The sequence below is a fragment of the Pogoniulus pusillus genome, chromosome 40 (assembly GCF_015220805.1).
Source record: "Pogoniulus pusillus isolate bPogPus1 chromosome 40, bPogPus1.pri, whole genome shotgun sequence".
NCBI lineage: Eukaryota > Metazoa > Chordata > Aves > Piciformes > Lybiidae > Pogoniulus > Pogoniulus pusillus.
In genome coordinates this window covers 4,533,838-4,545,905 of record NC_087303.1, presented here as the reverse complement: position 1 = coordinate 4,545,905, position 12,068 = coordinate 4,533,838, and the positions used below count along the sequence as shown (strand labels likewise).

At 46.6% G+C, this 12,068-nt stretch overlaps 1 protein-coding gene across 5 annotated transcripts in view; it reads left to right on the top strand.

Annotated features, from left to right (window-relative positions):
• Positions 1-12,068, top strand: part of TLK2 (tousled like kinase 2) — a 55,279-nt gene that overhangs the window by 15,272 nt on the left and 27,939 nt on the right. For 4 of the 5 annotated variants that reach the window (XM_064174181.1, XM_064174183.1, XM_064174178.1 and 1 more), the window contains 5 exons: positions 798-841; positions 2,361-2,456; positions 6,888-7,055; positions 8,098-8,193; positions 11,052-11,144. In XM_064174181.1, coding sequence (XP_064030251.1) covers positions 798-841; positions 2,361-2,456; positions 6,888-7,055; positions 8,098-8,193; positions 11,052-11,144 — 497 coding nt within the window. The remainder of the gene's footprint in view (positions 1-797; positions 842-2,360; positions 2,457-6,887; positions 7,056-8,097; positions 8,194-11,051; positions 11,145-12,068) is intronic. The other variant, XM_064174184.1, reaches the window with a different exon arrangement.

The following is a 12,068-nucleotide window of genomic DNA, read 5'->3' as shown; positions in this document are numbered from 1 at the left end:
CGTTTTTATGGGACAGGCTGTCCAGAGGCTTGAGATGGCTTCTGGGAAGTGATGTTTTGGTCCCACCTCACTACACATCCAGCAGCCAGCCTTCAAAATACAGGCTGGACTCTTTTCCTCGCTGTGTGAGACCTATGGCTGCCTTGGTAGAGTAAGTTCTCACCATAACAAACAGAGAACAAACTGTTCTCTGGTATAATGTAGAGCCTCAGAGTGCTAAGGTTTAAGGCCAAGCTCCATTTCTCTAGCAAATGGGGATAGGGGCAGGTTTCTTTTGTTCTTAGCAAGAAAGTAGCAAGGGTTGTGTTGACAAAACTGCTTTGATAACATTTAATGAGACAAAAGGGATAAGTTTTAACGAGCTGGTATTAATCCACTTTCTTAACTCTTAATAGAAAGGCCTGAGAGAGATCTAATATGAAGCAACTCACCAAAGGCAGAGGAGTTCAAGTAGCCTTTGCTCCGTCCTTACTCGAAAGGAAAATTCGGAGAACCTGTGCCGCGTTCAACAATGCTTAGTGTTTTCTAAGCACTTGAGCAAGTGCAAATGGTGTTTGATTGGATTTGACGTGTTTGGAACTGAGAGTTAATTGAATTGTCAACTGCAAACCCTCCCAGCAGCAGCAGCAGGGGAGTTGTAACCCTGGGGCAGTCTTTTGTTATGCAGAAGCTTTTGTTGTGATAGGTGTTGCACCTTTCTGCAGGGAAAGGAGTGTCAAAATATCAGGAGTAGTTTTTTAGAGTGGCATCAGAACTTCTGTCCTCTTATCTTCTTCATCCTTTGTTTTCCTTCTTAGGAAAAGGCACTCCTAGAGGACATAAAATTAGTGATTATTTTGAGGTGAGTATCTTTACATTGTTTAAAGAATCTGCTTGAATTCACATGATGGCAAATCTGGAGGTGGAAGCCTGTGACAGCAGTTACTGAGCCATCGTTGGAGTCACTGATTGACAATGCTAACCTGATAGGCTCCTATCAGATTAGGTAGAGGATATGAGGGCTTTGGAAGGCGATTTTTAAGTTAACACTTCCTCACACAGTTGATAAAGCAATTTTTAAGAAGAGAAGCCACATAAGTAGAGGTTTGAGGTTAATTTCCTTTGGAACCTGGATGTCACATGAGGTTATCTCTGATGTTTTGATAAGGGCCCAGTGCTGCCAAAGAGCCTAGCTGAAAAGCCTGACTGATTGGAGTAAGAAGTTGTTTATAGGCTTCCCTCTTCAGAAAAGCTTTCTGTGGGAGTCTGGCACCACATGAAAGACAGAGACCCCCTCCCCAGAGCAGTGGTGAACGTTCTGCAAAGGAGTTTTCTAGGTCTGCAAAGTCCAGAGCTCTTAGTTTTCCTGTTGAGCATGTTCCTTGTTTGACTGAGTAACTTGGAGTCAGGAATGAAGTGCTTCATACTGCTTCTTTCCTGGCTACTGTTTTTTTATCAGGGTGGGCAGGAACCTAGGAATTTCTGCCTATGTTGTCTGTATGTGACTGCCAAGACACTTAAGTGAGGGTGTACATTTCTCAGCACCCCTGTGGTGCATAGTTAGACTCTTCTGGTGGGGAATCAGCTTCCTAATTCTACTGTATCCAGTGTGATCTGTATCCAAGTGTGCAAGTTAATAGCCTTTTGTGTTAGAAGGAAAAAATCCTCAGTGCACATCTGGATGTCTGTCTGAACTACTTACTGCTGACAACAGTGCATGAAATGTAAAGGTTTTTCACTTAGTTTATGTTCAGTTTGTTTAAATGAGTCCTAGTGGCCAAGAAGGCAAACAGCATTCTGGCCTGGATCAGCAACAGCATGGCCAGCAAGACGAGGGCACTGGTGAGGCTACATCTCAAAGACAGGGTTCAGTTTTGGGCCACTCACTCCAAGAGGGGCTGGAGCATGTCTAGAGAAAGACAATAAAGCTGGCAAAGGGTGAGGGGCAGCTGAAGGAACTGGAGGTGTGAACAGGAGGCTGAGGGGAGACTTCCTGGTTCTTTACAACTCCCTGAAAGATTGGTTGGTCTCTTTTCCCAAGGAACAAGTGGTAGAGCAAGAGGACATGGCCTCAAGTTGTGCTGGGGTGGTTTAGGTTTGACATGAGGAACAATTTCTTGATTGATAGAGTGGTGAAAGCCTGGAGCAGGCTGCCCAGGGCAGTGATGGAATTGCCATCCCTGGAAGCATTCAAAAACATGTAGGTGTGGCACTGAGGGGTGGATTGGCAGTGTTGGGTTAATGGCTGGGCTTGATCTTGGAGGTCTTTTTGATTGTCTAAGGCTTCATTTTGAAGATGATCTTGTCTCTCCTGTCTCTGTTACATGCTTAAATTGCCAATGTGTGCAACTGCTGCTGATCCAATCTGTTCCCTTGGCCAGTTTGCTGGGGGAAGTGGCCCAGGAACCAGTCCCGGCAGAAGTGTGCCGCCCGTCGCCAGGTCCTCACCGCAGCACTCTCTATCCAACCCCTTGCCGGTAAGTCTGCCCCCTGGGGACAGAGGTGGTGGCATGGGACTGATGGGGTTGGTGCCCATGTTTCAGACAGCTGGTGAAAGGTTCTCTACAGGAGAGATTGGTCTCCTTTTGTTTAGCCTGGGGAGGAGCAGTCTCAGAGGGGATCTTAGTAATGGTTACAAATAGCTGAAGTGTTGGGGGCCAAGGGGCCAGCCTCTTGTCCTGTCACTGGGCACCAGTGACAAGGGGCAGTGGACACAAACTGGAACACAGGAGGTTTCATCTCAACACGAGGAGAAAATTCTTTGCTATGAAGGTGCTGGAGCCCTGGAGCAGGCTGCCCAGAAAAGTTGTGGAGTCTCCTTCTCTGGAGGGTTTCATGGCCCACCTGGACACATTGCTGTGTGACCTGCCCTAGGTGATCCTGCTCTGGCAGGGGAGTTGGACTCAATGGTCTCCAGAGGTCTCTTCCAACCTCTTCTATTCTGTGATTCAGAGTGAGCCAAGTGGCTTTGTCTCTACTCAGCTCTGGTTGTTTACAAGCTGACATTGGGCTCTGCAGCAGAGTCAGATGTCTGGAACCCTGTGACAGTTGTAGCTGATAGGAACATCTGAGCTTAAAGCTTGCAAGATGGATGTTTTATCATGCTCTGTGGGTATAGATAGATCACTGTCTTTAAGAAAAGGTGGAAATGACATCTTAGTTGTGTTCCACTGTAGCTTGTGATCTTAGGAGCACGTTGTGTGTTTGTATAGCACTGGTACAATGAGATTCCCATCTTAGGCTGCATCAAGAGGGGCACAGCCAGCAGGTCCAGAGAGGTTATTCTTCCCCTTCACTCTGCTTTTGAGAGCCCCCACTTCAAATACTTTATCCATTCCTGGTGTCCCCAGCATAAGAAGGAGACAGAGATGTTGGAGGGAGCCCAGAAGAGGCCACAAAGATGATCCAAGGTCTGGAGCACTTCTGCTATGAGGATAGGCTGAGGGAGCTGGGGGTATTCAGCCTGAAGAAGAGAAAACTCCAGTGGGATCTCAGAGCTGCCTTCCAATATCTGAAAGGATCCTACAGGAAGGCTGCAGAGGGACTTTCTATAAGAGTGTATAGAGACAGGACAAGAGGGCATGATTTGAAGCTGAGGGAGAGCAGGGTTAGACTGGAGCTTAGGAAGAAGCTCTTCAGTATGCACCCTGGAACAGACTGCCCAGGGAGGATGTGGCTTCCTCCTCACTGGGGGTGTTCAAGGCCAGGCTGGATGAGGCCTTGAGCAGCTGAGTCTAGTTGAGAGGTGTCCTTACCCATGGCAGGGAGGTTGGAGTAGATGATCTCTGAGGTCTATTAGGGCTCAACCTAAGCCATTCTATGATCTTGAGTGCACCTTAGCTATGCTAAAATGCATCTGTGCCGGCATTATGTTGCGAAGGCCTTTTCCTTCTATTCACATGGTCAGGAGCCTTAGCAGAGCTTGCAGAGCTGTGTGTATCCTGCACATCTGTTGCTATTTTTTGTTACATAATTCCCTTTTGCTGTTGCAGCACCTCCTGCAAGATCTGAATGTGAAGAAATAACCACTGTGTTTAAGCTATTTTAGCACAGAGCAGCTAAAGCCTTTTCTTTCAACTAGCAAAGCAAAATTCAGAGGCTGCTCTCTGGTTCTGGCTGTTGCCTGGGCCTCTCTTGACTAATTTTCAGTGTTTGTTGAATGTCACTGAAGTAGGGAGCGTGGTGAGAGAGGTTAGCATTCCAAATGCAAAGTCTTTACTGATTACATGATTCTGCAGAGACCTTTGCACAGTCCACGAGTGTGTACTGAGCTAAATCCTTACCCAGAGTGCTCTGCTCAGAGCTCAGGATGTGTTGATGGATTTCAGAAGGTTTGTAATGCTGCTTCAGGGGAGAGCTTCACTCCTGCTTCTGGACACATTTTATGTTAATTGAATGGCTCTCTCCTGGCTCACATTAATTCACTGATACAGCCTTTTAAAGAGGACTTAATAAAACAAATAGCTCTGAGTGTTGCAGGTCACAACGCATCAGGGTTGGAAGAAACCCTCAAAGGTTGTCTTGTCCAGCCCCCCCTGCAGTCAGCAGGGACATCTCCAACTAGAGCAGGCTGCCCAGGGCCACATCATGTCTGACTTTGGATGTCTTCTGGGATGGGGTCTCAACCACATCCCCGGGCAACCTGTTCCAATGTCTCCCTACTCGTTGTGCAGAACTTCTTCTTGATGTCCAGGCTAAATCTGTCCTGCTCCAGTTTCCAACTGTTGCCCTTCACCCTGTCACTACAAGCCCTTTTCAAAACAGTCTCTCCCCAGTTTCCTGTTGGACCCCTTCAGATACTGAAATGCAGATGTGTGAGGTATTAGGGACAGTTCTTTACTTCAACAGATGAAATACCCTGTAGGGATTCAGAATGGGGCAACTCTTTGGTTTTCTCCTCCGCTTGTATGCATTGAGTAGGCAGAAGTTTGAGCAGAGTATTTCTCATGTGACTAACGTTGATGTAGTTTCAGCTTGGCCAGTTTGTCTTTCTCCTTACACTGCTGCTCTTTACATTTCTTATCTTCTGTTCCTCACTCTTGCAGCTAAAGCTGTGATGTTTGATTATTCATAGCAAAATATTGTCTGCATTTGCAAGATCTGTTCTCTTCTTACAAACTGAATATCAACAGTTTGAGCTAAGCATAGAAAAAAATAGGAGGAGGAGTGAAAATTGGAGAAGATTGAGTATCTTCCCCATTACAGTTGTCACTATGCTTTAAGGAAGAGAGCAGAGTGTTAAAATGTCTTTCAGAATGAGACAGACCTCCTCCAAACCTGGGAGATAATCTGTGCTGGATAATTCTCTGCAATCAGAACTTGGGGAAGAACTGTAATGGCTTCAGGATGTTACTGCTTGTCTCCAAATCTCCTGACTGCTTTGAATTGCCTGCCTTCTCCTGTGATCAGGAGGATGATCTGCAGGTCCTCAGCCTCTTGCAAGTTTGCTCTCATTCTTTTGGGGAAGAAAGTACACTCTTGGCATTTGGAATAGTAGCCAGAAAATTGCTTCAGGTTGCAGTTTAGGTTTTTAAGAAAAACTGGAGCCTGACCTGACTGTTTGCTTTCCCTGTGGCATGTCTGCAACTACCTGAAGGGAGGTTGTAGCCAGGTGGGGTTGGTCTCTTCTCCCTGGCAACCAGCAACAGAACAAGGGGACACAGTCTCAAGTTGTGCTGGGGGAAGTATAGGCTGGATGTTAGGAGGAAGTTGTTGGCAGAGAGAGTGATTGGCATTGGAATGGGCTGCCCAGGGAGGTGGTGGAGGCACCGTCCCTGTAGGTGTTGAAGCCAAGCCTGGATGAGACACTTGGTGCCATGGTGTAATTGACTGGATAGAGCTGGGTGCTAGGTTGGACTGGATGATCTTGGAGGTCTGTTCCAACCGGCTTGATTCTGTGATTCTATGTGCCTTGCCTGGACTTACATCTGGGAAGGACTTGGATGGTTATTACCCAGTACTGCTAAGTTTCAGCAGTGATGGGCTGGCTTTTCAAGTGAGGCAACGAGATTGAGTGCTGTAATCAGTGTAGCTCAGCTGATTCTTGTTCTGACTGTGCCTAGTTCCTCTATCACAGCTGGAGAATCAGTCTCCCACAGGAGAAGAGAGCTTGGCCCTTCACAGGTGTCCTCCACCTTTAGAAGATGGTGGAAATGTGTTAGCACTTTGCTTGCCTGGCAGGAGATTGATCCCAGCTCCTGAGAGAAATGAGATTAACCATGATATGTTGGGTCCTAGACATGGTTAAGTTGTTGACATTTAGCAGTTGTGAGTCAGTTTCTGTTGCCAGCAGAACAACTGCATCCTGACATGAGCTGTTTGAAAATGAGCCCTGCACAAACACCAAGGCAGGTGATGGAGTCACCATCCCTGGAGGTGTCGAAGAAATGTGTGGATGTGGCAGTTGGAGACATGGTCTAATGGCCATGGTGGTGGTGAGTCTGTGATTGGACTCAGTGATCTTAGAGGCCTTTTCCAACCCAAACAATTCTGTCATTCTATCAGCGCTATCATTTCGAAGGCACTGACCAAAATCACAATGCTCTAAGATATTTTTTGGGGGGGAGGAAGGAGAAATCTCCATCCTGTTTGCCCCACTGGCTCTGAAACCCATTGATTTGCAAAGAAGGGAGGGTGTCTACTGTCAAGGAGTTTTGTATTCATTTGGTACTTTTGGGTGGGCCTTTTTTAATTAGTAACTCCATCTATTTTTGATGTCTGCCATGGAAACAATCGCTCCAGGAATCCTCTTTGAGTTCTCACCAGTTGCTGCCTGCCCATCCCTGAGCTGCTGCTTCACTGACCACAGTTTTGGCAGAGTCAGAGAATAGATTTTTTTTTCTCTTCATGTATATATATTTATTTTCCCTGACAGAAGTTGACTGTCTGTTTTTGTGACTGTGTTGCAGCGGCGAGTGGAGCAGCCGCTGTACGGGGTAGACGGCAGCACAGCCAAGGAGGCGCAGGAGGAACACTCTGCTCTGCCAACCCTGATGTCGGTGATGCTGGCGAAGCAGCGGCTAGAGAATGAGCAGCTGGCCCAGAGGGGAGGTGGCCTCTGCTTTACTTTTGTCTCGGTGAGCAGCTCGGAAAAGATTGGAACCCCTGAGGCGTGTTGGTAGTTAAGGGATGGGGAGTTGGAAGGTTATCGGCAGTTCAAGTGCAGCCTGCTTGGTTGGTAATGAACGAGTCTGACACCTTCTGGTAAGTTCGTAAGGATGTGGAGCTGCTGGAGCAGTTCCAGAGGAGGCCACGAAGATGATCAGAGGGCTGGAGAACCTCCCCTACGGAGACAGGCTGAGGGAGTTAAGGCTGTTCAGCCTGAGAAATAGGAAGCTCCAGGGAGACCTTAGAGCAGCCTTCCACTACTCGAAGGGGGCTACTGGAGAGCTGAGAAGGGACTCTTTACAAGAGCTTGCAGTGATAGGATGAGAGGGAATGAATTGAAGCTTGAGAAGGGGAAATTTAGACTGCAGATTAGGGAGAAATCCTTTCCAGTGAGGGTGGGGAGACACTGGAACAGGTTGCCCAGGGAAGCTGTGGATTCCCCCTCCTTAGAGGTGTTCAAGGCCAGGCTGGATGAGGCCTTAAGCAACCTGCTCTAGTGGGAGGTGCCCTTCCCATGGGAGGAGGTTGGAACTGGATAATCTTTAAGGCCTCTTCCAACCTAAACCAATCTATGAATCTATGGATTTTCCTTGTGAAGAGTTCTAGGTCCCAAGCTTTGCATGTTTAACTCAGTGTCATCTTATTAATGACTCAAAGCCTTATGAAGATCAAAAAAAGAGCATCTGAGAGGCTAATCTGATAGATGCAAAAAAAAACCAGGGCAAAAGAATGAAGTCTGCTCTTGCTGCGAGAAGTGTTTGTTTTGGCCTGGCTTGCTCTCAGCTGACATGAGTTATGTTAGGCTTTTAAAAGCTTTGTCTTTCAGCAGGTCTGGCTAGGCTTCCTGAAAGAAACTGACTCTCTTGTTTTACTGCACTAAATCTCTAGAGAATTCTTAAAGCTGAACATAAAAGTTTGGTACCCAGGGCCAGGCTGCCCCTGGGTGTGAAGATCAGTGTTATCTGCACGGCCACAAGTGGAATGTAACCATGCACTGACTTTCTTTTCCAGGCCCAGCAAGGCAGCCCATCTTCTACTGGATCAGGGAACACTGAGCATTCCTGCACTTCCCAAAAACAGATTTCCATCCAGCACAAACAGTCCCAGGTATAACTTGATGATATGTGTCTTGGATTGAAGCTTGATGCAGCTTGTCTTCTGTGCCAGAGAGTGCTACCTGTAGTAGACAAAACACTTCCAGTGAAAAGATGAAGTAGTCCCAACTTAATGTGTAACTACTGATGGAAGTGAATGGCTCTGAGCAGTCCTTCCCCTGTAAAGGATGCTTGAAGTTGCTGCCCACTCCCGAGGCTTTTCTGTGTCAATACAGCTGTGTGAATGTGCTGGGGAGAGGAGCACCTTAGCTGGCTGCTGCAGTTCTATTGTGTCCTCAGTCTTTACTCTCTTGAAGTGAAGATGTGAAGCAAACCTGAGTGACAGCTGTGAGTGCCTCTGCTCCAGCCCTGGGGATTGGATGCATCCACACTGCTCACAGAACAGGCACCCATAGTCCAGCTGCAAGCTCTTTGACCTCTGCACCCATGGAGTAGTTTGTCCTGTCAAGGTGGAATGTGATGTGTTCCTGAGAGGGCTTGTCAGCCTCTCCACTGACCTGGACTCCAGAGGAGGAATAGCTCTTCTGCCTGTACTACTATCTTTTTGGTGCCTTCTAAATCCAGATTCTTCTGTGGCTTTATGGCAAGATGTACTTTTATCTGTGTCATCTTCCTCTGTTGCTTACGAGGATGTTCAGCTTTATCTGCAATTCTCTTGCTTATTTCTTCTCCAAGCCTGCTTTTAGTTGTCTTTTCATCTCTGATTTCTCCGTGGCTGACTCTTCCCTTGAGTGGTTTTGAAACAATCAGTTTTATGTCAATCATTTTCTCCCATCAGTCTGTGTCAGAGATGATTCTACTGCTGGGGGAAGTCCATTCTCCATTTCCCCAGCAGGTGGTACAAGTTCTTTGTGCATGAAGAACAGCAGTTCTGCCTCTGGGGATACTTAAACCTCTAAGCTCTGCTGTCACTGGGGTCACATCTGTTGTCTGTGTTGTTAAAGTGCTGGTCGGTGAAGATCCCTGATTCTTGGTAGTGCTTGGAGAATTCTTGGGTGAGAGTGATGTCATAACTTAAGAACCTGCCAGAGATAGCTTCCACATTTCAATCTTTGCTGTCCCAGCAGCAATGCTGAGGATGCTGGTCCCTCCTGGAGTGAGCAAGGTGGCTTTATTCTTTCCTGTGCTTTGCACGCCTGCAGGATGCATCTTGAAAAGTGTAGCGCCTTATCTGAGTGTATTTTCTGCCAGTGCTCAGCTTTGTGGTGGTCTCCAGAGGTCTGGATGGAGCACAGGCTTAAGGCAGAGAATCCAGGAAGATGCTTGACTGTATGATGAGGACATTTATGTGTTCTTGGTTTTGCCTTTCAAACCTGTTTGGGGTTGATAAGATTAAAAGGAAACGACACAAACCAAACGAAAACAACAACAAAAAACCACCACCAAAAAAGAAAGTGAAAAACCACAACAACAAGAGAAAAAAATAATCCAAGTCTTTCAGTGATTTCCAGTTTGAATCACTTCTGGCAATGCCAAAAGCAAGTCAGTGTCAGCAGGATTGTCTCAGCATATTCAGTCAGTGCTGGGGTCCTCCAGGTGCTCTGAGGCAAGGCGAGTTGCGATGAAGTCAGGAGCATGCATCCTGAGCTGTGACTTCATCTGACTGTATAAGCACCTGAGTGCACTTGGCAAAATGATGTAACAGCCACTAAAGAACCAGCCAAGACATCCAACAGGCAGCCTTCACGTTGCCTTGAGTGACAAAACCTTGTATCTCACATGCAGAAGTGAGGTGACCTCCCCAGCCCTCCTCTTTGTCTTTTGGGCCTTAGGCTTGTCTTGCTTGGGGTGCAGTGCTGGCAGGTGGTGTTCTTGATCTTTCCCATACTGCACATAGGTAGAGAAACAGCATCCAGTCAGGTTTCTCTCTTACCTCTTGCTGCTAGCTTCCAGGTGAGCTTGAAATCTGGAGAATGATTATGTAAGAGCTCCACAGGTAAGTCTCTGCCAAACTCTTCTCAGAACCAGGATAGCCGTTTGCTAGCCATGAACCTGAGATCTCTCTGCACAGCCATTGAGAGAGATTCCCCTGGCTGCTGTAGATTCTGGCTTCATATACACACTTAACTTCTTCCCCTTTTCTTCCTCACTATTAATGAGAGTGCTGAGCTGGAATTATCCCTTCTCCTAGAGAGTGTAGCATGTCTTCTGTTCCTGGGCATAGCTCTCACTTCCCTGCTGAAGGTATTTAAGACATGCTACACCTCATAAAACTCTCTAAATAGGCTTCAAGAACTATAAAGCTCTTGTCCTTAGCAGGCAACAGTACATCAGTTTGTCATGAGCAAAGGCTTGTGCCTGATATTTGGTATTCCTGCTGTCAATCTCTTATAATACTTTTAAATGAAGACCTATGTTTTCTGTCAAGACCACCTTAGTACCCACAGGTACTGTCTTTTATTTGTCAGGTGGTTCCCTGCACCCATGAAAGCTTTCATAAATTTCAGATTCCAGCTGAGGCTTGGAATTTGCTGGATTTTTCTTAAGCCATTTCACTGTAAGAGCTATGTTGCACTGCAGGAAAGGACAATGAATGTCAGGGACCACCAAGGAGTGGGCAGAATTCAACTGTAGAACCAAAATTTGCAGGACAGAGTATATTGTAGCCCTTGGCTTGTGACAAGTCTGTTCTCCAGAGCAGCTTTGTGCTTGCTGTGCTGGAAGAGCTCACTCTGAAGTAAGAAAGTGAAAAAGGGAGGAAGTTCTTCCCCTAACTTCTAGGATTCAGGGGATCAGTTCCTTCTTAGGCCAGCTGTCCAGATCAGAGGGGGCTGCACTGTGCTATTTAACTGCTGACTGAGATCTCAGCTGGTTTTCTCACGTGCCATTTGTTGTGATTTTTCCCTGCAGTCTGACCTCACAATGGAAAAAATATCTGCACTAGAAAACAGTAAGAACTCTGACTTGGAGAAGAAGGAGGGGAGGATAGATGACTTATTAAGAGTAAGTATTAGAAGTGGGACAAGTCTGCTAAAAGCTGCTATTTAAGGACACCTAGGACACCTGTGCCAGCCAGGCTGCAGAGCAGGATTTTGTCTGCAGTTTGTAGAACCAACACTTGCAAGGTAAAACAAATCCATTTATCCCCTGAAAGGTAATTGCCTGGCTTGCAGATCCTCTGGGCCTGCCTGGACCCACAGGCAGTGGGGCAGTGACTGTGGCTAGGCAGTGCAGAGTTGTGGTAGCTCAGGGTTTGTGTCCCCCAGCACTGCTGTTGGCCTTTCTTTGAACTGTTGCACACTTCTTGTGTATTTTGCTAGTTAACCTGAGGTGTTTCCTCTTCAGAAGTGCTCCTCTAAATATTGAGGAGCTGACTCTGCTCTTTATTGCTCTCAGTAGCCTGGGAGGTTGCAATATGTTCATTCATGAGTTGGTGACATGTCTGGAGATGAGGAGAATGTGTTTAGGTCAAACCTAAAGAATAAAGCTTCTGTCAACCCACTGATAATTCTTCAGTAGAAGATAAATAGCTTTAAATCAAAGATGTCTTAATGGAAGAGTTGTAATTGATAAAGCTTTCATCAGCTGGAGAGGCAGCTCTTGTGAAGTGTTGGAAAGGATTAGAGCACATTAAAGGGAGAAGAGGGAGAGCTCTCTGTATCTGCTCTCAGCACCTAAAAGAGCTAAGACAAAGCTCCTAGAGACAGATGTGGGCTTGTGGAAAACAATCTCTGAAGCAGGAAATAGATTCATTTTTTTTGCCCTTTGCTGTTTGATCAGAAACCAGGGAGCTGGTTAAATGAGTGCAAACAGTGGCACACCAAATCCTGCCATACACTGTGCTGGTTGTAAAAGCAGCAGCTGCTGCTGGGAGCAATCTGTGTAGTGGAGCTGCTGGACAGTAACTGGAACAAGAACTTAATTGAA